Here is a 27495-nt window from a genome sequence, read left to right as displayed (position 1 = left end):
TGTAGTTGTGGGTGTATTTGTCTATATGTGACTTGTCAATCACTGGATTGTCTGGTCCAGACTCGATTAATTACTGACCGTCGTCATGTGGTTGTAATATTACCGGGTGCGGCGTTAAACAACAAACAAACAAACAAACAAACAATAGGTTTGTCGGTTGTAGGTGCATATGTATACATGAGTTGTTTTCGATTCGTTTTTGTTTAACGCTGCACTCAGCAATATTCCTCAATATGTCGGCGGTCTGTAAATAATCGAACCTGGACCAGGCAATCCAGCATCGTCAGTGACATGCAACAACCAAGTCAGCGAGCCTGACCACCCGATCCCGTTAGTCGCATCTTACGACAAGCATTGGTTGCTTAAGACCTATTCTGACCCGGATGTTCACGGGTCGTATACACCAGTTGGTCAGTTCAAACAAATCGGCTCTTTCACGCACAACCAGGTATGTTTTATGGCGATTGCAAGAAAATGAAACCGTAAATGGTTCCATGGCAGTGATAAGAAAAGGATTGGTCGTGGTAGCAGAATAATTGCGGTGGTGGTTGAATGTTGTTTTATTATGGAGTCAACAACATTCCACGGTAACCTGTTGGTACCTGTGGGCAGACCTGGGCCCCGTTGCACAAAGGGGTCTTAGCGCTACGACTATCGTAGGCCTATGTTAAAGTATGGGAGTTACGATCACCTTAGCTCCACGATAGCTTTGTGAATGGGACCCCAGTGACAACACACGAGCTACGATCCACGATGCCTCGGAATTGATGACGAACACGCCATCAGTGAAGAGACTGACCACCCGATCCCCTTTAGCTGGCTCTTGGTAGTAGTAATAAGGATAGGAGTAGTAATAATACTATTATTTAGTCATAATAGTATTTAGTTGTGGTATTGATAGCAGCAGTAATGTTATTAGTAACAGAAGTCGCGGTTGTAATACTAATAGTAGTAATATTACTATCAGTATTTTCTTTGTTGTTTAACGTCACACTCAGCAATATTCAAGCTATATGGCGGTACTATTAGTAATAGTTGTGATTGTAGTAGTAGTAGTAGTTGTAGTAGCAGTAGTAATAGTAGCAGTAGTAATAGTCTGTCTTACAGACCCTGCTACATTTATATCAACTACAGCCCATGCAAGTCTATAATGTTTGGCAAGTCTAGATTACTGCAGTATCAGGAAATGAAGAGAATCACTGGGCTGCCTTTTTATTAGATTTTTATTAAGATAACTAAACAACTTTTTTTCTGTACGATATGTTCATATGTTTTTAGGTCTGTCAGCACCATACCCGTGCTCGTGGGTTTCACCAAAGTGGTAAACGTCTGCGATCTTGATAACTTAGGGCTGACGTCACATCGAGCAATGCTGTTGTAATGTCTTAGTAGGGGGGCACCAAGATGAAAATTAAACATTTATGTCACGAATGGAATCGAACCCGGTCCGTCTGCGTGACGAGATGAACGCATGTCCCACCAGACTACACGGCCGCTCCCCCGGGGGAGATGGCTACCTGTACAACACGGCACGCGCGTCAATGGAAGGAGGCAAATGAGTGCATGTATACACCTGGTACTGATGTAGCTTTAATGTCTGTATCTTTCATGTGGTCTGCGTGAGACAGGTAATTACGGTATAAGCTAATCAAGACTCCCGAGATAATGAGATCAGACAGAACAATATTCATAGCCGGGGATTGACCACCAGTTGATTCAGCATAGAACTAACAACTTGAACAGAGCAGAGAAACGACTCGATTCGCGATGTTTTGTGTGTTTGTTTATTAACGCCGAACTCAGCAATATTCTAGCTATATGACGGCGGTCTGTAAATAAGCGGGTCTGGACCAGACAATCCAGTGATTGATATCATGAGCAGCGCCCAGGCAATTTGGATACGATGACGTGCATCATCCAAGACGGCGAACCTGACCACCCGGTCCCGTTAGCCGCCACTTGCGACAAGCATAGTCGCCTTTTACGGCAAGCCTTGGTTGCTGAAGACCTAGATTCGTGATGTAAACAAACATGAATCCATATATAGGACTAAAGAATATCTAGCCCATTTTAGCTCACGTGAACTACATTAATCAGTTATCTTATTACTGTACAGTCATTAGTCTGTCTTACAGACCCTGATACAAATATATATCAAATACAGCCCATGCAAGTCTATAATGTTTGGCAAGTCTAAATCACTGCAGTATCTGAAAATGAAGAGAGTCACTGGGCTCCTTTTTATTATATTTTTATTAAGATAACTGAACAACTGTTTTTTTTATGTACGATATGTTCATTTCAGAGACTAGATTTTAGTCTATACAGTCATAGACATCTGAAGAGCCTATTGTATAGGCACGGGGTAATTCATATAAGCTGAGCTTACCATGGATAAATAACTGGTTTGGAACTTATGATTTCTAAAACTAATGGTCCACCTCTTGACTCCTGATCTGCTGACCGGACAGTAGGCCTCTTGTTTGTGAGGCGTGTGTGGATCCCGAATCTGGACTGGATCACATGGAGCAACTAATAACAGATGCGACTAAATTGGATCGGGTAGTCAGGCTCGGTGATTGTGTGTCATTGAACCCCGACTGTGGACGTTGCTCATAGTATCGACCACTTGTTTGTCTGACGTCAGACTCGATTATTTACGGGTCGTCGTGATACAGCAGGGTCATTGCTGACAGAAAATATTTACTAACTATTTGTTTGGAGGCCGATTCAGCAACGTTCACTTAGTGAAGAATGGACAAACCTCGTGACATTGAATTGACGTCACCGAAGTTTGTGTTGATCTCATGACATTGAGGCCGACACAACCGATTTAGCTATCGCCTCTGTGACCTCGAGGTCACGGAGGTCGCAACAGCCAGCCAGTACACCTTCACCATAATGGCGCACACATTTACGAGGCAGACACGATTGCGTGGGATCGTTAGACGTCATACCGCCATTTCTCCTTCCACTCGTAATAAACACCCCTTTGCTTACACAGCACATGTCAGTAAAGATTAAAGATGAACTCTCAGGTAGTAAACAGACGTCTTCACCTTGGAAAGCCAAAAGCATATACCACCTCAGTATACGACACTCCGTAACCCCACGCCTCTAAACTCTGTCGGAGTAATTAGATTTGTAAAAGGATATTTATTTTTCAAACTGTTTTACGTCTTGGCAGTGATTCTAGGCCCCTTTGTCTGCCGATCCTCTGACATTCAAACATGCTGTTTACTCCGTCAGAAGTAACTGGGTGATGATGCTGTGGAAGGTCAAGTCGTTGAACAGCAATTGATGTCGGGGTGGCTACCGTGTAGGCCAGGAGGTTGCAGTTCAATGGAACCAGCTGTTGTAGATGCTGGTACTTGTGTAGAACCACCTTAGTGATGATGGTACTGGTGTATAACCACCTGTAGGGCATGCTGGTAGTGGCGTAGAACACTACGCAGACAGGCGGCTGTTTCTCGTCACGACATCACATACACCATCATGACGTAATTAGCGTGTGTGCGCGGCGCACTTAGCGAGGATGTGATTTAGGGCACAGACTGGCCATACTCCATTCCGTGGCCTGGGATTGTCGATAGATGCGGAGTATTATATCGGTTATAGGCTGACGTTTAGTTCCAGAAATAAAGTCATCTTTGTTAACAAGTGTCCTCAGGAGATGACATTCAGGGTATGAAACTCCCAAAAATTTCAGCCAGACCACAGGACTGGCTAGCTGAAATACTTGCCAGCCCTGACCAAAACCTGCCTGCCCACTATAATCATATGTTTCTCAGGATAAGCTAACGGGGTTATCATCGGGAAATATTTAGAATATTTTCACATATGAAATATAACCCGACCGTCGGGCAGGGGGATTTGAAAATCTGGCAGTGCGAGTTGAAATCAACCCGTCTCGGACGGTCGGGCAGGCAGGTATTTCGAACACTGAATGACATATCCCCCGATCTGGTGCAAGTCAGAAATGGAGTTTGGTTACTTATACCCCCTTTTTCGGTTCATTGCCATTAGACACCTTCAGTTCAGTTAAGAAAGAAAAAATGCTGTGCAGTACTTTTCAAAATCCCAAATCATCCAAAGGCACAAGTTCACCACTAGACTGATCTGTATGGGAAGTATCATACAGAAATATACACCGGTTTTGATGTTCTGCTCCGGAAACGAGCACTATCCTCATTTCCAGTAACGTCTAGCTTGTCGTCATGAATTTTTCTTTTTTAAAAAGCAAAAAAGCCCCAATTCATCAAAATGCACCAGTTCACCACTAGAGTTCCAAGTTCCAACAAGGAATATTTAACGGTTTTGGAGTTCTGCTCCGGTACCGGAACACAACTTGTTTTCATCATGAAAAATCATGAAAACAAAAACAAATATAAAGAATAAAATCCCAAATTATAAAAAGGCATCATTTCCCCATCAGACTGATCTATATAGAAAGTTTCAACTAGTTTTTTAAGCCCGTTTTTTAACGGTTTTGGAGTTCTGCTCCGGCAACGGAAAACGGACGGCTGGCGGGCTGACATGCTGAACGCTATGTCCCCGTTTTTCAAACCGGGGGAATAAAAATATGTATCGACAAAATACAGAGTTAGATCCAAATGGAGACAAGAAGAAATACATAAAATTCCTAGAGCTGTGACAATCGTGACTAGATAAATCATTCCAGGCTTGAGTTGGATTCGCTTTTAATGATTTTTTTCATGTCTGGGAGACAGTCTATCGGTCACAGCTTCAGGACAAACAGTTTTCGCTGAAAGCAGCATCCGAAAAATGTATTTTGGGGAAACCCGAAGCCAAATTACTTTCAACGTATTTTTCAGATATTATATGGTTGTTTCCTTAATCAAGAAAGTTGAACTCCGTATAAACACTGATGCCGAACCGCTCAGATTTACTCGTCATCGGACACTTCCATAGTTCCTCGGGTAGCATCGCTATGACTGTACTGGTTTTCACTGTACGTAGGACATTTCGTGCGACATTAGATACAAGTTATTATATTTATTATAAACATGGATTTGAAGTATAAACCAAATACAAACACTTTGAAAATGCATATAAAGTTAACGGCTGTTGCTAGCTTGATTTGTATGTTAGTCACGTGCACGAAAATAATTTCAGTACGGATTCCCGACCTCTGCTGGTCGGGAAGGTCTCTGAGACCGAGGCGCGACTAATATTAGCAGAGTGTTCCGAAAGATACATTTGACTGAGTAACATAATGAGGCGTAAGTATCGAGACTTGCACACAAACTGCTGCTGCTTGGAGTCAGAAGGTGCACATTATGATAAATCATGTGTCATTTAAAAATATATGTTGATGCTCTTGAGAAGATAAGTCTCTGTGTTGCTCCTAATTAGAACTACAGACGGAATTACGATGTAGACGGAAGAAAAAACACCCTTTCATTAAGACATGCTTCTGCTGTCGTGACGAACCAACTGGTACTGACATTACTCAACGCGTGCGCCAGATTATGCTCCTTAACGTTCGCTGCCTTGAGATGTAATTTACGCACTCGTCGAGTTACAGCCGTCAATATGGCAAAATCTGCCGTCGTCTGAGCCTTTCTCGTCTCAGCTGCGACGCAATTAATTATTTTGATAAATTTAGATAATTTCTTAAAACTGTGTAAAGCAAATAACTGCATTTTGCACGTGTGCGTTCCTTGGCATGATTTACACGTGCGGTCGCTCTTCATCGCCTTCGTGTTCCGGCCACAGCCAATCAGCACGTGACCTCATTCCGGCGCTATGTTAAAAGATGCATGTCAGTCACTACAGTTGTTTTGTACACATTACGAGTTGAGGATTTTGGAGAGAGGCCAGTCTACTGCTATATAGTCGTCGATTTCTAAGGTTCCGTATATAGGTTCGGCGTTTTGAGAAGGATGGCTTAGCACAGGCAGGGGCGGGTAGTGGTTGAAATTAGAAGGGGAAAACAGGAGAAAGTAGAGAATAAGGGCAGAGGATGGGAATAGGAGAAAGAGAGTGAAGGCAGATGGTGAAGGCATGAGATTAGGGAAAAAAGAGAGGGTTGGATTAGAAAGAGAAAGCAGAAGGAAGGAGCAGAAAGCAGAGAGAACGAAGTGGATGAGATTAGGAGAAAGCAGAGATTTTGTTTGTTGTTTAAAGCCGCACTCAGCAGTATTCCAGCTATATGACGGCGGTCTGATATAATCGAGTCTGGACTAGACAATCCAGTGATTGACACCATGAGCATCGATCCACGCAATTGGGATCGATGACATGCATCAAGTCGGCGAGCCTGACCACCCGATCCCGTTAGTCGTCTCTCAAACGAACATAGTCGCCTTTTACGGCAAGCCTGGGTTGCTGAAGACCTATTCTACTCCGTATCTTCACGGGTCAGAAAGCAAAGAGAACGAAGTGGGTGAGATTAGGAGAAAGCAGAGAACAGAGAGAACGAAGTGGCTGAGTTTAGAAGGAGAAAGCAGAGAGAACGAAGTGGTTGAGTTTAGAAGGAGAAAGCAGAGAGAACGAAGTGGCTGAGTTTAGAAGGAGAAAGCAGAGAGCAGAGAGAACGAAGTGGCTGAGTTTAGAAGGAGAAAGCAGGGAGCAGAGAGAACGAAGTGGCTGAGTTTAGAAGGAGAAAGCAGAGAGCAGAGAGAACGAAGTGGCTGAGATTGGAAGAAAGCAGAGAGAACGAAGTGGCTGTGTTTAGAAGGAGAAAGCAGGGAGCAGAGAGAACGAAGTGGCTGAGTTTAGAAGGGGAAAGCAGAGAGCAGAGAGAACGAAGTGGCTTAGATTTGGAGAAAGCAGAAAGCAGAGAGAACGAAGTGGCTGAGATTAAAAGGAGAAAGCAGTGAGCTGCGAATAAGAGTAAAATCAGCGAGACGTTTAGGTGGGTAAAGGAGTGAAGGATAAATCATATGGTGGAAAGCAGAGAGTGAACTTAGGGGAAAAGGTGCAGATTATTATGTTCTGGTGTGCATCAACTTCCAGTATTGTCGGCAAGACCTCGTCCAGGTCCACATATATGATAATTAATGTGAAGTATGCCACTTATAAACTGGAACAGGCAACGACCGAGGAATCTCCATGTGCCAAAACGTATATTTCTCGAAGTGAAACCTAATTAACGCTAGAAGGTTGCTATTAGTGATGAGATTATTTTTGCTTGCTGCTATCATTAGAGACACGGCAAACAAACAAGTATAGCCAAGATAACGGCCAACATATATTTATACTCCATACCAACACTCAGTCAGTACAATGTTATTTCCACAGCAGTCACAACAGTATTATTTTCAATATTGTCCAAAGCAGGCCACATAATAATCATGCCGATATTCTTGGTCACCAGGCCAGTTTGGTATGTATTAACAATAGTATGGTCTGTCGTGGGACGTGAGAAGTGTACCTGACGTCATGGCATGTGGTACATTCAGAGTGTAAGAGTTTATGTGTAGTTTAGGGACAGACAGGGTAGTGCTAAATAAAAGAGACAGACAGTGTGAGTGAATTTTGTTGCAGTCAGCAATATTCCAGTTGGGTCTCATCGACCTGTTGATATTAGTACGAAACCACGAAAACGAGTGGTTAAAAGCATGAAGCCACATCTTCAGCAACGCACTGTCACCGCCCGATACTAATGTTAGATCACTCTTACAGAATGCAGAGGTAAACTTGGCACCTATTGTCCTTGAACCTACTTGATAGAAAACCAACTTGCATCTACTGGACACAGAAATATACTTCGATTTTTGGGAGGGATCTTCCTATTACACCAACACGTCTGTTTTACGTCACATACAAGACGACGGCCGGTATATAATTGCATCTGGATTAGACAAATCAGTGGTTTGTTTGTTTGTTGTTTCACGCTGCACTTAGCAACATTCCAGCTATATGTATATAATCGAAACTGGACCAGACAATCCAGTGATTGACATCATGAGCATCGATACAGGCAATTGAGAAACGATAACATGCATCAACCAAGTCACCGAGCATGACCTTCCGATCCTTTTAGTCGCCTCTTACGACAAACATAGTCGCCTGTACGGGCAAGCATGGGTGGCTGAAGACCGATTCTAACCCGGAGTTTCAAGGGTTCAAACCAGTGGTTATATAAATATCAACGTCCCACGCCGTCGGTGCGATGACAAATATACCAAGTCACCGAGGCTGACTACCCGATCAATTTAGACGCCCAGGACGAAAAGCAAAGCAATAGTGTGCTGGGGAACTATTCTAACCCGGCATCCCAACGGTGTTACACGAAAACTGATTACATGTGTATGGTATAACATATAAATATCCCCATCAAACGTTTCGAGGTGTACCGATTAAAACCGCCCAAGACGAGCCATTTCGGTGTTAACTACGCTGTTAGTAACAATAGTGGCCCAATTTCTATGAGCAGATTAACATACTCTCATCTGACAGAGGAATTACAAAACGTTAGTCTGCATGCTGGATGGTACGTGATTCATCGGCAGCAGCTTCAGCATCTGAAACTACTCCAGACTCTGCGCTCTCAATAATTTAAAAACACGCAAGTGAAGAGGCAGCGATACATCTGGTGTAGCACTTTAAGCCTCAAGCTAGACGATTTGGCGTATTTGAAAAGTAAAGGATCATTCCTTTGTTTTATGCCATTGGTGCTATGGCAGTCTGTGCTAAACTCGTGCAAGTCGTATGTTCGTGCATAGAATCACCTCAGGCTTAAAGCCTCATTCGATGGTGCTTGCGGTTTGCGTGTTGCCAGATTGAATGCCAACACTTGAACTTGGTGACTCTGCGTGTATATTTGGAATCGTTCAAGTTTATCATTTCAAGAATATCCTTTGGTGTTTTAGGCCTGTGATTGTGGCATCAGGTCACAGCAACCTGACGGGGGATATTGCTGAGGTGCTTGGTTTTGTGTTCAGATTTTCTGCATATAGTATCAATGTATACTGGAGAGGTGAGGTGAAATGGGGTTTAACGTCGCGTCCAAGATTATTGCACTTGTATAGCGACGTGCATACACGTGTGTGTGTATGTGTGTGTGTGGCTGCTTGTACTAGTCCAGACTGATGCCGATTTATAGTGCTAGCCCACTGAGATACCATGCCGCGCTTAACATGAATACCCCACTCAGACACAGTATACTGACTCCGAGCCGACCAGTCAGCTCCTTAACAATAATTACCATCTTTTAACGTCTTTAGGTATGACGCGACCAGGGATCGAACCCCGGACCTTCCGCTCTCCGGGCGGACGCTCTTCCACTACACCACGGAGGCGGAGACTCTGACAGGCACAAAGGCAGCAATGGTAAAGTACATATCAGACAAGAAAGCAGCAGATGTCGCCCTAACGGTGTTTTATCCATAAAACCCAATTACACTTATATTCTCATTAACGCCATCATGTTTACATTCTAAACGTAACCAGCTATCAGTATCAACATCATGGTGACTGTCCCGCCGACAAGATGGCTAGCTGACAGGGTGATGATCACAGTCGAGCACTGATGCACTCGAAATCAGTTCGACCCCAAAGCCATCCAAGAGCCGGCGGCGATGTCTGCCCAGCAGGAACACAAGACCCTCTAACTGAGGGACCACGTGCAGCAGCCATCCATGGGCACATTCTCACGCCAACAGCGAACTAATTCAGTTGGCTGCTGATAACGCGAGGGGTTCGACAAGGGCATCCATTGCCTCAAATGTTCTTTGTGAGATGGTTGACAACATAAGTTTGAGTGAGTGAGTTGGGTTTTACGCCATATTTAGCAGTCAGGGTGTGGGACACCTAGAACAGGCTTCATATATTATACTGTTGAGGGGAATCAAACCCGGGTAGTGGGCATGATTAGCACTATGACTGTTTGGCTACCTTACCATCCCACGGTAACAGGGAAACATGCTTTATTGGTAATTATAATTTAGGATCCTTTGTTGCTGTAATCCGCATCCTGGGAATTGCGTGTGTCTTTTATGCCTAATCATAACATAACATACCACGAACATATAACACATAATCAACCAGGTTTTTTCTTGCTCTAGAAACTTTACGAGTCAAGTGAAAGCAATACATAACCTCGACATTGACAACTAAATCACATTCAGGGATGTGACTGGACAAACTGTGTTTGTTTGTTTGTTTTTTTCGCTGAAAGCCGCACTCATCGGTATTCCAGCTATATGACGGCGGTCTGTAAATAATCCAGTGATTGACATCATGAGCATCGATGTACGCGATTGGGATACGATGACATGCATCAACCAAGTCAGCGAGCCTGACCACAAGATCCCGTTTGTCGCCTCTTCCGGCAAGCATGGGTTGCTGAAGACCAATTCTACCCGGGATCTTCACCTGTCGACTGGACTGTGTCAGCTCACGACAGAGGGCATATTTAGAAAGTGCTCCCTCAAATATATACATGGGAAATCGAACCCAGACCTAACAAGCCCTACCGCCCCAGCCTGTTCTACCAATGGCCCCAAAACACAGTCTTCATATGTGATTAATTTACTTACTGCTACCAAAGTTTGAATGTTGAATTCTCTTCTTGATACGCGCACCTTCGTGCACATGCGCATATGCTAGCGTTAAAACGAGGCTGTTATTGGACCCCGTATATACGTAGTTCTAAAATGAAATTTTAATGCATTTAGGAACATGTGGTTAAGTTTTACTGCAATCGTTACGTAGAAAGGACATAACATTTTGACATTCAGTAGCAAACGGAAACCGAGATTATTGTTGTCATGCTCGAATAAATCAGAATATTATGTTTACAAGGCAACACCGGAACTTACAAGAGATCAATTCATAAGTGGTCTTCTAATGTCAGTCTGTTACACACCGTTATACTACATTTCATTCAAACTTAATGACAAATACAAACATTATGGAACCGATGCATGTGTTTTCCTCGACCGTATCTTCGCCTCTTTGATGTCGGTGTTAGCGCTGGGCCATTAAATGATCAGAACTGACAGGAAACATCACAGAACGCGGGTTAATGTCCCCACCGATACTCAAAGCAAGTCACCCAGAAAATAAAACATTTTCGAGTCTAACACCCCCGTCACATAAACTATCTCCAATATCTACAACAACGTCTGGTTAGAGCTCCTCAAGCAACTTGACACTTCCAATTTGAGAAAGGAAAAAAAAAGAAACAAAATGGCGGACTGCGCAGACGACAGTTGTTGCGACAATGTCTGACGCCGTTTACAGGATGAAAGATTAGAGTTATACAGGGTGACAAGTTAACACGTAATATGGCGTTACGTACACAGTCAAACATATGTTGTAAGTAGGATTTAGGAGCGAAGGCAAGAGTGGGGAGGGGTTAAGGACGGGACGTGATCTTGTTAACACACGAGAGAATGAAGGGATACAATATTCACACGATCGTTATGCAGTCAAACTCTTTGAAACATTATGTATCCGTCTATGAAATATATTCAGTCCAATAAGTTAATTAATAAAGTATTGTTTTAGGGGAGGACGACCAATTCCTACAAGAATGCTATATATTTGTGTGTGTGTGTGTATGTGTATCTGTGAGAGAGAGAGAGAGAGAGAGAGAGAGAGAGAGAGAGAGGGAGAGAGAGATTGAGAGAGAGGGGGGGGGGGGGGCTACAGGTTTGCACGCTTTTTACCCGGCAATAATCAATATTTCAAGGATTTGTTTACAGTTCAAGCCAGTAAATGAGTTAACACACATGTCCCGTGAAAAGGAACAATGTCACTGTCGGTAGAAAGATGTGACTAAAAGTCAGATGTATTGCATATCAATTCAAACACTTCCATTTGATGTGTTGGTGTTAGTATTGCGATATGTATTGATAACATGTAAGCTACGTCTTTCTCTTTAACTTCTTTCGAGAAGTATACATATAAATTCGTACTAGGCTGTATTTGGGTTTTAACGCCCAGTATCCAAGTTATATCACCGCGTGTCAGCTTAAATAGGGAGGAAAGCCCGAAGTTATGCAGGTCTTAGACGTTTACCACTTCGGTGAAACCCACGAGCACTGGCATGGTGCTGACAAACCTAGAAACATAATCGGGGCGAATCCGGGATTCGAACCCACAATCATAGATTTCGGGCGTGCCCAAGGGACGTAACTCTGCACAGCGAATTGCGGCGCCTTAGACGACTGGGCCACCCGTGCCCCCATATTTCTGTGATGGTTCGTTGTGAATCAAGGGGGCGCAGTTTGTCCACAACACATTTTCGTGAGTCAGTCTTGTAGCTCCGGTCCTACCAGGACACATGTATTGAGCCGTGACACATACAGATGAGATTACCGGAGTCATCGCAAAAATTGTCAAACACGCTGAAGGATGGGCAGAAGAAGGCAGGGTTTTGACACAGAATGCCTAAATGTTATTCTAACGATTTCAAGTCGACCACCGATAAAAATGCAACTAACTTTAACGTTAATCGAAATGGAGTAATTCACATACCTTACAGTATTAAGGCCAAAATAAAATGTTTGTATATTCCGTATATTCGACAAAAATATCGGTCAAAACAAATGTAAAGTACATTAATGGAACATTAAGTAAAGTTGACTGAGTTACCCGCCCTTGTTAAATGCTAAATTCCGGACGATGTTGCTCGGACGTGATGGGTCGGTAAAAACCAAGAAACTTCTTATTGGTAAAGCAGTACACATTAGGGATAGTACACGCAGTAACACTACATTGCCATCTGATGTGTCGGCCGCATTGCATTCACATAACACTACGTCTAACTTTAAATCAACTTGATTAAACACACGTATCTGTGAGTTATCGGAAAGTCATCTCTCCCAGACTCCTTCCTTACACATCCGTCAGGCCGTGGGGGCACACCGAGGCCAGGTGGGGGTCGGGCTATCAGAGGTATCATCGTCAGAAGGAAAGGGTCTCTCTGCCACCCCCTCCCATTCAAGAATGTCTTGATAAGCAACTATGTCGTCTAAAACTGGGTTTGTGGGAAAGTGGAGTTTTCAGAAAAGTGCCGTTTGACCATTTACTTGAAATTTAAGGCGTCCTGGCATCGAGGTGTTTTTAAAAAACCCAATAATTTTAGACTGTTAGTAGCCTTGCTCCAAGACTGTACTAAATGATAAGTCTATGGGTGTATAGTAATTCTATCCTTATAATAGGCAAGTCTAGATACGTGGACAGGTAAGGACGCCAGAGAAAACTTGTTCTTATTATTTCTATAATCTAGAAATTATGACTTAAACTAATATTTTTTGCCTTAGAGACTTGTGAAGTCTAGTCTGTTAGCAACATCGCTGCAACCGTGTGTCACAAGCAGTACTCACATCGGCATTATTTCAGCCATATAGCGACGAGAGCAAGTTTTAACATAGACAAGCATGTAAATAAAGTTATGTTTAAAAGCACATTTAGGAGCAAATACCGTTTACAGTGGTTTAAAACACAGGCTTTGAGCTCAACTATGAGCAACCAAACTAGGACACCTACCTGAGGATCATGGGACGGTCCACATTGTCTCTGGTCCTGGACCATGAATGTGGAACGTATGTATTGTATGAGTGAGTGAGTGAGTTGCGTTTAACGCCGCTTTTAACATTATTCCAGTTATATCGCGGCGTGTCAGCTTAAATTGGGAGGAATGCCCGAAGTAATGCAGGTCTCAGACGTATACCACTTCGTAGAAACCCATGAGCACTGGCATGGTGCTGACAAACCTAGAAACATAATCGGGGCGAACCGGGATTCGAACCCACTATCATAGGATTCTGGCGTGCCCAAGGGACGCAACTCTGCACGGCGAATCGCGGCGCCTTAGACGACAAGGCCACCCGTGTCCCCATGTATTGTATGGAACCTAAAGAAATATAGATTATTAAAATGCAAGTCTGGCCAGCTCTACTCCACTGATTCTTATGAAATCAGCTTCATTGTTTTGTGTGAGATTTATGTATTGTGAAATAAAAACTTTTACAGACTATATGTCCATCCAAGTAGCCTCTTTTAGCACGCCCCGTAGAGTGGAAAGTCGGTGTTCGATCCCCGGCCACGTCATACCAAAATACGTAAAAAAGGTGGTACTTGTTATTACCCTGCCTGCGCTCACCATTAAGGGGATAAACCATGGACTGGTCGGCTCGAAGTCAGTATAATGTGTCTGAGTGGGGTATCACCTTAACTCTTCTGACAAGCAATGAGCGCTTGGAACCTTTCTGGCCCAGGTCCTCAAGGGAAGTAACCCAATACTTATGTTACAAATAATGGACAAAAAGGAGCTCCTTTATAAAAGTTATCCTAACGTTTTGACAGTCGTAAATCCCGTCTCAAGGAAGACCTAGTGAGTGAGTGAATACAGTTTTAATCCACAGTAAACTGAAAACAGAGAATGATTGAGCGTCGGTAGCTGACAGAAATATTCCCCATCTATTCGTGATAATTCTACTGTCGGATCTACATAATTTCACTACCGCTGACACGTGGTTATAGCTTTGTCCGAAACAGCCAAGCATATCCGGTTAACGACATGTCATTTCCGCGGGCCGTGTTGTTTCTAGTGTTAATCAGTTTTCGTGTTTATTTTCTGTAGGCTAAATGCGAACAACAGAGATATCAAATAAGCATTTAATCAAAAACGTTCCTTTTTGTCTTGTTTTGATGTCTTGAACTTTAGTAAGTAATTTATTACGACTTTCTATCCACGAAGCTTCGGCGAATGGCTTCTGTTGATATTGCAGTCCGGGTTTGTCTCTTCAAAAGCCACCTCAAGATACGAAAGTCGTTGAACATGTTTTATCCTTTCAAAATAAGGCCGAAGGCTATATCAGATTGAAAAGATGATGAAAGACACAATGATATCGTTCCGGCGTAATCTGGATTGTTTAAATACAGGAGATTTGGGTAATACTACGAAAATGCGGAATTTTGGTTTAAATACAACATGTTTACTTCATCAAATTACGATTTTCCTTCCAGATATTTCAAATGTGACAAATATTTGTAAACAACTCAATTCTTCAAACGCCGTGATATTATAATAAATAATATGAAAACACTGACGCCATGAAAATGTGACATGAAAATTCCTCAAAGCTGAGTATTTAATATACTAAAATGTCACAGAGTAATGACTACAATAAAGAGTACTTAAATACTCATTGTGTACTCTTTAAAAGTACTTTCATGTTTGCAAGAAGATCCAAGCTAAATATTCAATATCATGCTCCGAGAAACCCGTATACCAAATTTGGCTCGAACTCTGAGAAACAAAGGCATTGACGGGAAAGACGAATAGTTATAATCACTTACTAAATACCTACTGACGTAGGCAAGGGGTAGTAAATTTCATATTCGTGGCCGCGTTTTGGCATGGAGTTCTCCAGATGGTGTTATGTGGGGAGGGTTGGGACTACAGGTTGCTCGTGTTTGCTGAGGGGCTGGTAACGAAGGGATTACAGTTCCTCTACGTCGCTCTTGATCTATCATCGTGTGCGATGTCTCGCTTACTTAATGCATTAAGTGGCAACACGTGGTCCCGGGGGTAATCCTACACTACGCTGGTGGTAAGGTCTTGGGGGTAGGGGACTCCGGCTGGGGGTTAGGAACATTGGTGGGGGTAGGGAGCAGGAGTGGTGAGCTTAGTGTAAGATGGACACATATATGAAGCGATAGAGGCATTTGTGTAGGTGGGGCTTTTCCGTCTATCGGAATGGGGTCGGCTGAGGTAGGGATGGGGAAGGTTGTTTTTCCTTCTTCTTTTTCTCTTTTTTTTTGAGGGGGGGGGGGGGGGGGGGGGGGGTGATAAAGGGGACGGGGGTGATGGGAATGGGGGTCGGGGTTATGGTTTGGTGGTGTTCTGGTAGGTTATATTGTAAATAAATCATAAATCGACACATTGGTAAGATTGTGGGATTTCAATAAACAATGTACTCCACAGTGGGCCTCTACATCATCAAATATGGATCGACAAACAACTGGTTGAAACAAAGACACACAAACAGCCAGGTTTCAGATTGTTACCGCCCGATCATCGTCTTAATAGGATCTTACAACCGGTGCATGTGTACTCGGAACCTATTCTGCCCAGAAGTACCCGAGGGTCAACACATTAGAAACAACAGCTCTGGTGGCACCTTAGGGACGGAGCGTCAACATTAATGAACATGTATATTGTATATAAAGCACAAAGTAAATGCAATGACTACCCCTATACTCGAATAAGGCCAAACGGAAGCCATATCGAGGAAAGAGAACCTGGAAAGTGTTTTATAAATATTAAAACCACAACTATGCGGGTGATGAGTAGCCACAGCGGCTAACACATATTAATACAATTTCCGAGTATAATATGAACGATTATTAACTGTATTATATTGATGATGAGCTGTGCCAAGGGTAAAGCTGCGAATGGCAGTGCAACTCATTCAAAGTCTTCAATAGATTGTATGTCGATGCTAAGAAACATTTATGAGTATTTTCTGATTATTAATTATCCTACCATATCATTTTAATTGTGCATTGTTGATATTGATGCACAGATCATGGAATTTACCCGTTGACCAAATCCGATTTACTGACCACGTCTCAACAAGACACAGCAAGCCATTATAAACGTATTACCTCGCGGCTGACGGACGACGGACAGATCATACACGTGACAGCAATTTGCGATCGTTATCACATCAGTTTACCTGAGTCGCTAATTACTATACATGGGTCGAGATAGGTACGTCAATTTACAGAACCGTCTGACATAATCTCGGTATAAGATACACCCAGATTACCGGTGTCAGTCTGCTACCAACGGACGGCCACTACAGTCCCTATGTGTCGCCGTGTCAGAGACCCCAGCGTGGGGGGACATAAACCTAAGCGTTACAAAACAATCGGGGATTAATCAATCGGACTAAATCTCCCCACACCTCCAAACGTCAGTAAATAATGTTACCACGATAGCTTCACCGCCCGATCTGGGTAATATGGTCGATGACTGCGAGGAAGCTTATGCAGCCGTGTATCAGTCATAATGATGGTTCTAGGGGTCTTGTCTGACAAAGTTAACAGAACAGCTTTGTGAGTCAGCGCCCAATGTAGCTTCGTTATATACTGCTCAGCTTTTGGTAGGGATAATCAGATATGGTATTCTTTATAAATATGCCTTAGCGGATTATTACAATATGTTTTATGTATCGTAGAAATATGAAAATACCCCTATCAGTGAATGAGCATAGTTTTATACCGCTTTTAGCACTATTCCAGCAATATGATGGTCCGGGACACCAGAAATCGGCTTCACACGTTGTACCCATCGGGGGAATCGAACCCGGGGCTTCGGTGTCTAAGCTGTAACCACTAGACTACCCCACCGCCCCAAATATCATTATCAAAGGTTAATTGGAATTTTGTACTATCAATTTTTGTACTCTTAGCTCGTTTATACCACTGAAACAATACCGATGTTACTTTTTTACTCGCCCACTTTACGCTCAAAAAGAGATTTGTATTTATTTTTAAAAAAATTGTCTGCATGATTTCGTAATATAAACAAAATATTGCTTTTGGTGGATAATTCACATATAGCCCCGCAAGACCAATTTTGAAATAGGTTCAGGATTATATATACGCCGTCAAAGTAACTTAGATTATATTGCAATTTTGAAATTATTCGTCGTTCATATTTCCGGCTTATCATATTTCCGGTGTCAGATTTTTGAGATGACTCAGACAGAATAGACCACTTGAAAACATTAATATATTTAACAGGGTTGGCAAAAAGAAATATTTTTAATGTCAGGCTCTCAAAGTATGTTTTAACGATGCAAATTCCATTATTATCTAACCGAAAACAAAAAGTACCGCACAAATCAAATGTCTAACTTAAACTGTCAACGAGGCGAGACAGAAATAGTTAACACTGAAATCCGATACATATACTCATTACGTTGAGGAGCCGTAATGATGGCCATTACCGTTATACAGTCTTTCATTGCGATTAATACATAACCACATTATGATAATAACTGGCCTAATAGTAAAATCAACATTAAAAGTATTGACCGTGCAGTCATGACATAAAATGAAAAATCGAAATCACATCCCGATCACAGGTAACTGAAACGCCGTAAAAGTGCACATATTGTTTCTTCTCCGCGGCGTATTGATTAATCAAATTTAAGAGGTTTTTTGAAGGAGTCGACATCAACCTTCCGTGGGTTACCATCCTGGTCTCACGGCCGTGTAATCCATTTCATTATGTGACGACAGGGCTGTCAAATCTATGGGAGCAGAGAAAGTACCTGGTTTATGTATTGAGCTATAACCCGCTTCCCCGTGGAATCGCATTGAACGCCAAGTAATCTCCAGTTATAACAGTCTCTCGTAATATTTCCAACACCTTGTCATAAACGACTTCCCCCATCAATGAGGTGTAATGTACATGCGATATTGACATGTCTTACATTTCAACGCGCCGGTTTATGTGTCTAGAGTTCCGTATACCTGTCGTGGAGGTGATCAGCTGATTGGAAATCAATCAGCTCATTGATCACCACTAGATTAAGGGGATATGGAAAAATCGAAATTTAGTGGGTCGTGGTTTGAATTTGAAATTTATCAGAGGCTTAATATGTTATGTTTGTGACTGTGAAAGCTGCCCCAAGTTACCCACATTGCATGTAGCAAAGATCATACTGCTTCAATCACTGATGAAATTAACAAAGGAAATGTTGAAATCTACACGATTCCGTCCATATAACTGAAATGAGCACTATATATCAAATCAAAAGATCAGCGGGGACCAATTATTGCCACAGACGTACAATATTAAGCTTTTATAACAAATATCTTTGGGATAAAATGAACCATAGTGTGTTTACACGTTGGACTTCTACGTTTAGTTTAACTCGGTGTGCAATATTTTATTTTTACACTATCTGAAAACAAATATGAGCATTCATATGATAAAAAAAACACGTGTTGAAAAGTGCAATCAACTCACTCGACATTACTGGGGATGTTAATGATGAATATTATTATTATGAAGAAATTGCCATCTCACTCACCTTATCCAAACATTTTGCTCTACATCTTCCGATTTTCACAAGTGGTCCACTGATCGGTTCACAATCCACCAATACGTCTGCACACCACATCCAGCAAATCACAGTCAACAGGTATCTCCACATAATGGAAGTGTTTACTACACAGTATTATACATGGGCACAATCAGTTGCAAACCAGACAACAAACTTTCCCCCGATCATCTCGCTGATCCGCCGAACCACTGGAAGATTGACAAATGGTGTGGGAAATGTTGTACGAACTCCTTGTGGATATCGCTTGGCGTTTTTCATGCGTATCCTGGCGCGGTATTGACGAAGCTTGTTTCACCTCGAGTGCTCGCGCGAGTCTTTACTCGTGAACATCATGCGTGGTCGCTGATTGGTTAGCTGGGGTGTGACTTCTCAAGCTGCAGAGGTAACGAGAGATGCACGGTACCAACAAAGCCCGACCCCCTGTCGGCGTCCGACTTGTGTTTCTGAACTGTTACCTGCCAATAGACAGCAAGCACATATGTAAGCAGTGCTTAGATCGTGCTTATTACACGCACATCGATTTCAAATCTTGAACGGCATGCACATGTCTAATACGTTTTTGCAACTGCATGAAGACTGATCTGTTGTTTTGTGTGTGTGGTGTTCCGCGTATGGCGCGCGCGCGCGTGTGTGAGAGAGAGAGAGAGAGAGAGAGAGAGAGAGAGAGAGAGAGAGAGAGAGAGAGAGAGGGTTGGTTGGCATACATTTCTCAAAGTATAACACGCATGTTAATTTCTTTCCATTTTGTTTAACTTTTGTGAATTTAATGTCAGTAAAATATATGTCAAAGTGATAAAGAGCAACATAAACCTATTATAGAATAAAAATTATACAATTTCTGATTATATAGACATTTCCATCGGAGGTAAGAAACAGTTTCAAGCGTTCATTCAATTTTGATATATTCGGGTTATTCGTGTTTTTGTCACATACTATAACTGTAGCTTGTAGTTTGTGTTACACTGTATTTTTGTATTGTGAACCCAGGACAGAGACCCTCATACGAGATCTGTGCGGCCAATCGGTTGTGTTTACGAGGCATAGTTTGTTTGTTTGTTGTTTAACGCCGCACCCGGCAATATTCAAGCTATATGACGGCGGTCTGTAAATATTCGAATCTGGATCAGACAATCCAGTGATTAACATCATAAGCATCGATCTACGCAATAGGGATACGATGACATGCATCAACCAAGTCAGTGAGCCTCACCACCAGATCCCGTTAGTCGCCTCTTTCGACAAGCATAGTCGCCTTTTACGGTTGCTGAAGACCTATTCTAACCCGGATCTTAACGGGTCTTACGAGCATAGATATACATTCTTTGACTAATTGATACCATGTAACAATATAACATACGCGGTCTATTATCATTTACTGCAAAATTATACTGTTCCTGCAACTGCAACACTCTCACTATGCATATAATAAATCAAATCACCAACAAATTCAGTCCCTTCAATACAAATACTCTAAAAACAACTTTAAAAAATCATATGAAAATTTCTCAACTATTTTGAAATCCGAGGGTTGATATGCTCTCAACACACTAAAGTAAAGATTAAACGATTAATCACACCACTTGGAGCCACGACTACCCAACCATTCTCTAATGCGTGCAAGGAAGACGGACATGGACGCGTACATGGTTTTGGCTTATCGGCTCACTTGTATTTGAAAGATCAGAAGGCTCAAATATCGCTTGAAATGTAAATAAAATTACTGCAATAGTTGGCGCAACACACACGTTGAGGAGGGAAAATAACCATGAAGACACCATATGCTCTAGTTCTTGCTTCCAAACAAGCAAACAGACAAACATTCTTCTAACCTATTTAACTTCGGCACACTCGAACTACCCTGGGGATTAAGGGCGTTAGGCTAAGTTACACGCGTGTAAAATGATTTAGATTAAAATCTTCACATGGTTTCTGAAAGAGTTTCCGGAAATGTTTCATATTTTCCAGTTTTTACAGAATAGCTGTAGGCAAGATATGCCGATGGTGGAATAAATTGAAAAAAGTGTAAGTGGTGTTTAAAAGGATTTTTTACTTTTGAAAATTGCGCTTTCTTTTTATTTCTCCCGAATAGGAAGGCTCATTCCTACAACTGAACTGGCACGAGATTTCTTCCTTCACAAACACTCTACAGGCTTGGAGAAATTACTACTAGTAATGATAAGAACACTACTACTACTACTACTACTACTACTACTACTACTACTACTACTACTGCTGCTGCTGTTGCTACTACTACTACTGCTTCTACCACGACTTCTACTACTACTACTACTCTACTACTTCCGCTAGTACTGCTACTACTACTATTGCTGCTGCTACTACTACTGCTGCTATTATTTATACTACCATGCTACTACTTCTACTAATATACAACTACTACAACTACTACTTCTACTACTGGGGCGGTCGGGTAGCCTAATGGTTAAAGCGTTCACTCGTCACGTCGAAGACCCGGGTTTGAATCCCTACATGGGAAAAGTGTATAAAGCCCATTTCTGGTGTCCCCCGCCGTGATATTGCTGGACTATTGCTAAAAGCGGCGTAAAACGCACTCACTCATTTCTACTACTACTACTCCTACCACTACTTATCCTTCTACTACTGCTACTACTACTACTACTACTACTTCTGCTGCTGCTACTACTACTACTACTACAACTACTGCTGCTGCTACTACTACTACCGCTACTACTACTTCTTCTTCTACTCCTGCTACTACTACTACCAACTGTGAATTTAAAAATTGCCTATAAATAAAATTTATCCATCATGTTAGTCAATGCTTTTGTACTGATAACAGTGGGTGTTCTGGCACTCGGCAATAGACTGAACTAGAATATACCACCTGCTCCTGTAAGAAACTAGCACGTCAATAACATATGTTCTCCAATGCGACCTACTAAAGGAATGCACGTATGCTCCGTGTGCACATATGGCCTACTAAAGGAATGCACGTTTGCTCCCTGTATCTATGTGACCTACTAAAGGAATGCACGTTTACTCCCTGTATCTATTTGACCTACTAAAGGAATGCACGTATGCTCCCTGTATCTATGTGACCTACTAAAGGAATGCACGTATGCTCCCTGTATCTATGTGACCTACTAAAGGAATGCACGTATGCTCCCTGTATCTATGTGACCTACTAAATGAATGCACGTATGCTTCCTGTATCTATGTGACCTACTAAAGGAATGCACGTATGCTCCCTGTATCTATGTGACCTACTAAAGGAATGCACGTTTGCTCCGTGTGCACATATGACCTACTAAAGGAATGCAATTTGCACCCTGTACCTATGTGACCAACTGAAGGAATGCACGTATACTCCCTATAACTATGTGACCTACTAAAGGAATGCACGTATGCTCCCAGTACCTATGTGACCTACTGAAGGAATGTATGTATACTCCCTGTACCTGTGTGGCTACTAAAGGAATGCACATATGCTCCCTATGCCCATGTGGCCTACTAAAAGAATGCAGTATGCTTCCTGTCCCCATGTGACCTACTAAAGGAATGCACGTATGCTCCCTGTACGTATGTGACCTTTTTAAAGGAATACACGCATGTTCCATGTACCAATGTGACCTACTAGAGGAATGCACGTATGCTCCCTGTACCTATGTGTCCTACTAAAGGAATGCACATATGCTCCCTATGCCAATGTGAATGCACGTATGCTTACTGTACCCATGTGGCTACTAAAGGAATGCACGTATGCTTACTGTACCCATGTGGCTACTAAAGGAATGCACGCATGCTCCCTGTACCCATGTGGCTACTTAAAGAATGCACATATCCCCTACACCTATGTGACCTACTAAGCAATGGAATCACCAGCACGTCTCCTCTTTGCAGCAGACAGACTCACGTAGAGGCAATGACGCACTGGGGGAACAACAAAGAAGAACGCCTTGCGTTGCTCCATGGACTGGTAAAAGAATCAACAGAGAAATCCGACACGCACTACCATAGTAATCTGGAGAAAAAGTTCAGGAAGACTTATATAACTCAAGCAGACGACAGCTGGCAGCTGACGATAGGGAGAGAGACATGATGCTGAGGGCTGTTGAATTAGACAACACTGGAAGTCTTGTCAAAATGACACAAATCTAACAAATAATTGTCATCATATTTGAAATAGATTGCATGTGGAGTCTTATGTTTGTCTAACCTTGTGACCCTGTGACTTCGCTTGATCGAACTGTTTCACCCAGCCACCAACGCACTATTCACCTATATTGATCTAATTCATCCTACCAAATACCAACCATGCACCTATCACTGGATCGTACTCACCTATCAACCAATCTATAACCCACATTGACTAGATGTACCCCATCCATCCACCCACCCACCACACACGTGTCAATGGATCTAGCCCAACCATCCACCACACTCTTACCACTGGACCGTACACCAACAACAGCCGCGAACTTATCAGATGTTCGAACCCACGCATTCATCCACCCAACTCACCCATCCGCAACTGGATCCAACCTAACCACCCACCAACCATCTATCACTGGATCTGAACCAACCTTCAACTATCACAGGATACCACCACCACCCATCACACACCTATCATAGGGTCTAACCCAGCCATCACTTGACACAGCTCATCCATCCGCAACTGGATCCATCCTAACCACCCATCGCCCACCCATCACTGGATCTAAACCAACCATCCAGCCGTCACTGGATCGAACTCCACCGCCACCCACCACACACTTATAACAGGGCTCGACCCAGGCATCCAGCCGTCACTAGCTCGAACTCCTCTATCCACCACCCACCACCTGGACACAAGGTCGAACACAACTATCCACTACAAACCACCCACTTATCAAAGGGTCTAACCCAGGCATTCACCCACCCAGCCATCACTTGACTCTACTCATCCATCCGCCACTGGATCCACATAACCATCCACCACCCACAATATCTGGATCTAATCCACCAACCCACCCACACATAAGTGGATTTATCATATAATGGGTAGGTTTCTCGGCAGGATAAAGCCAACGGATAAAAACGATATCCGTTGGGGTCATATGCGGATAGAGATGCAAATATCAAAGGTCAAGTAGGACTACTTTCACTGTTTATAAACAAACATGGCGTCGCCCTCGTCATTCTGCGATCGAGTCAGAATTAACCATCGGGAATCTGGATAAACTACAGGGATAATGGCTATCATTATCAACAGAACACCCTAATATGCTGAAAATCAGTATCTAACTGTGACGTAGCTAAGGCATTTATAAGTTTTGGCAACTTTGGAAATATAAATTTCGAAACAATTTTGCGAGGGCACGAGGCCTAGCCAAGCGGGACCAGTAGCCATATATCTGTACTTGTAGACCTCTGCGGCTTGAAACCTTCTCCACAAATTAAAATAGTTGGATTTGGCCGAAATATGTTTGAATTGTTACCTTGTTTCGTTTTGTCTCTGGGTGTACATTTGACTACACTTCTTTACGTTATAACAGGGCAGACCGACTGTCAACAACGTCTGACCGTGGCCGTGACGCCTCATAGACTAGGGTTAGAGTAGCTTCCCTTTGACAAAGGGCAGTTACTCTAGCGGACAGACCGATGGATTGCCGCGAAAGGCAATTAAAAACAACTGTTGTTTTGCGTATATGTTGCTTCGCCACTGTATAAGAAACAGATTTCTGTTGGAACTATATTGGCTACTGTCACTGTCCGACTGACACATCACTTACCCTGTGACGTAATAAATATTAATGCGCGCATTCCAGGAAAACTCGCAATGTTTCGGTAAAGGGAAAGAGAGGGAAAGCGATTTTAAAGCACAGAATTAAAGAATGACATTATATGATAAAGAGGTTATCACGCTTGTGTGTTTGGGGATGGTAAATATCCTGTATTAGGAATAAACACTATGTATTTAGCTCGCCAAGGCTCGCTAAATACAATGTTTATTCCTAATGCAGGATATTTACCATCCCCAAACACACTCGCGTGATAACCTCTATCTATCCCAATCATCCAATGAAACACTGATCTTACAAAACCATCCATCACATGCACCCACCATCACCGATCTAACCCAGCCATCCATCACATGCACCCACCATCAACGATCTAACCAATCCATCACATGCACCCACCATCACGGATCTAACCAATCCATCACATGCACCCACCATCACCTATCTAACCAACCCATCACATGCACCCACCATCACCTATCTAACCCTGCCAGCCATCACATGCACCCACCATCACCGATCTAACCCAAACATCCATCACATGCACCCACCATCACCGATCTAACCCAAACATCCATCACATGCACCCACCATCACCTATCTAACCCAGCCAGCCATCACATGCACCCACCATCACCGATCTAACCCAACAATCATCACATGCACCCACCATCACCGATCTAACCCAAACATCCATCACATGCACCCACCATCACCGATCTAACCCAAACATCCATCACATGCACCCACCATCACCTATCTAATCCAGCCATCCATCACATGCACCCACCATCACCGATCTAACCAATCCATCACATGCACCCACCATCACCGATCTAACCAATCCATCACATGCACCCACCATCACCTATTTAACCCAGCCATCCATCACATGCACCCACCATCACCGATCTAACCCAACAATCATCACATGCACCCACCATCACCGATCTAACCCAAACATCCATCACATGCACCCACCATCACCGATCTAACCCAAACATCCATCACATGCACCCACCATCACCTATCTAACCCAGCCATCCATCACATGCACCCACCACCACCGATCTAACCCAAACATCCATCACATGCACCCACCATCACCTATCTAACCCACCCAGCCATCATCACATGCACCCACCATCACGGATCTAACCCAGCCATCATCACATGCACCCACCATCACCGATCTAACCCAGCCATCCATCACATGCACCCACCATCACCTATCTAATCCAGCCATCCATCACATGCACCCACCATCACGGATCTAACCCAGCCATCCATCACATGCACCCACCATCACCTATCTAACCCATCCATCCATCACATGCACCCACTATCACCGATCTAACCCAGCCATCCATCACATGCACCCACCATCACGGATCTAACCCAGCCATCATCACATGCACCCACCATCACCGATCTAACCCAGCCATCCATCACATGCACCCACTATCACCCATCTAACCCAACCATCCATCACATGCACCTACCATCACCTATCTAACCAATCCATCTATCACATGCACCCACTATCACCGATCTAACCAATCCATCCATCACATGCACCCATCATCACCGATCTAACCAATCAATCACATGCACCCACCATCACCGATCTAACCAATCCATCACATGCACCCACCATCACCTATCTAACCAACCCATCACATGCACCCATCATCACCTATCTAACCCTGCCAGCCATCACATGCACCCACCATCACCGATCTAACCCAAACATCCATCACATGCACCCACCATCACCGATCTAACCCAAACATCAATCACATGCACCCACCATCACCGATCTAACCCAAACATCCATCACATGCACCCACCATCACCGATCTAACCCAAACATCCATCACATGCACCCACCATCACCGATCTAACCCAAACATCCATCACATGCACCCACCATCACCTATCTAATCCAGCCATCCATCACATGCACCCACCATCACCGATCTAACCAATCCATCACATGCACCCACCATCACCGATCTAACCAATCCATCACATGCACCCACCATCACCTATTTAACCCAGCCATCCATCACATGCACCCACCATCACCGATCTAACCCAACCATCATCACATGCACCCACCATCACCGATCTAACCCAAACATCCATCACATGCACCCACCATCACCGATCTAACCCAAACATCCATCACATGCACCCACCATCACCTATCTAACCCAGCCAGCCATCACATGCACCCACCATCACCGATCTAACCCAAACATCCATCACATGCACCCACCATCACCTATCTAACCCAAACATCCATCACATGCACCCACCACCACCGATCTAACCCAAACATCCATCACATGCACCCACCATCACCTATCTAACCCACCCAGCCATCATCACATGCACCCACCATCACGGATCTAACCCAGCCATCATCACATGCACCCACCATCACCGATCTAACCCAGCCATCCATCACATGCACCCACTATCACCTATCTAACCCAGCCATCCATCACATGCACCCACCATCACGGATCTAACCCAGCCATCATCACATGCACCCACCATCACCGATCTAACCCAGCCATCCATCACATGCACCCACCATCACCTATCTAATCCAGCCATCCATCACATGCACCCACCGTCACCGATCTAACCCAGCCATCCAT

The 27495-nt window shown here is 43.3% G+C and overlaps 1 protein-coding gene across 1 annotated transcript in view; it reads right to left on the bottom strand.

Annotated features, from left to right (window-relative positions):
* The window catches only part of LOC124145276 (ephrin type-B receptor 1-like), an 88522-nt gene that overhangs the window by 55056 nt on the left and 5971 nt on the right, over positions 1 to 27495 (bottom strand). Inside the window, exon 2 of the mRNA XM_046515026.2 lies at positions 19035 to 19522. Within this exon, the coding sequence (XP_046370982.1) occupies positions 19035 to 19157 (123 nt within the window). The 5' untranslated portion in view covers positions 19158 to 19522. The remainder of the gene's footprint in view (positions 1 to 19034; positions 19523 to 27495) is intronic.

The sequence above is a fragment of the Haliotis rufescens genome, unplaced genomic scaffold (genome assembly GCF_023055435.1).
Source record: "Haliotis rufescens isolate VD_foot unplaced genomic scaffold, xgHalRufe1.0.p SCAF_3, whole genome shotgun sequence".
Classification (NCBI taxonomy): Eukaryota; Metazoa; Mollusca; class Gastropoda; order Lepetellida; family Haliotidae; genus Haliotis; species Haliotis rufescens.
Note: the sequence above shows the minus strand (reverse complement) of the source record. Positions and strands in the feature narration are given on the sequence as shown.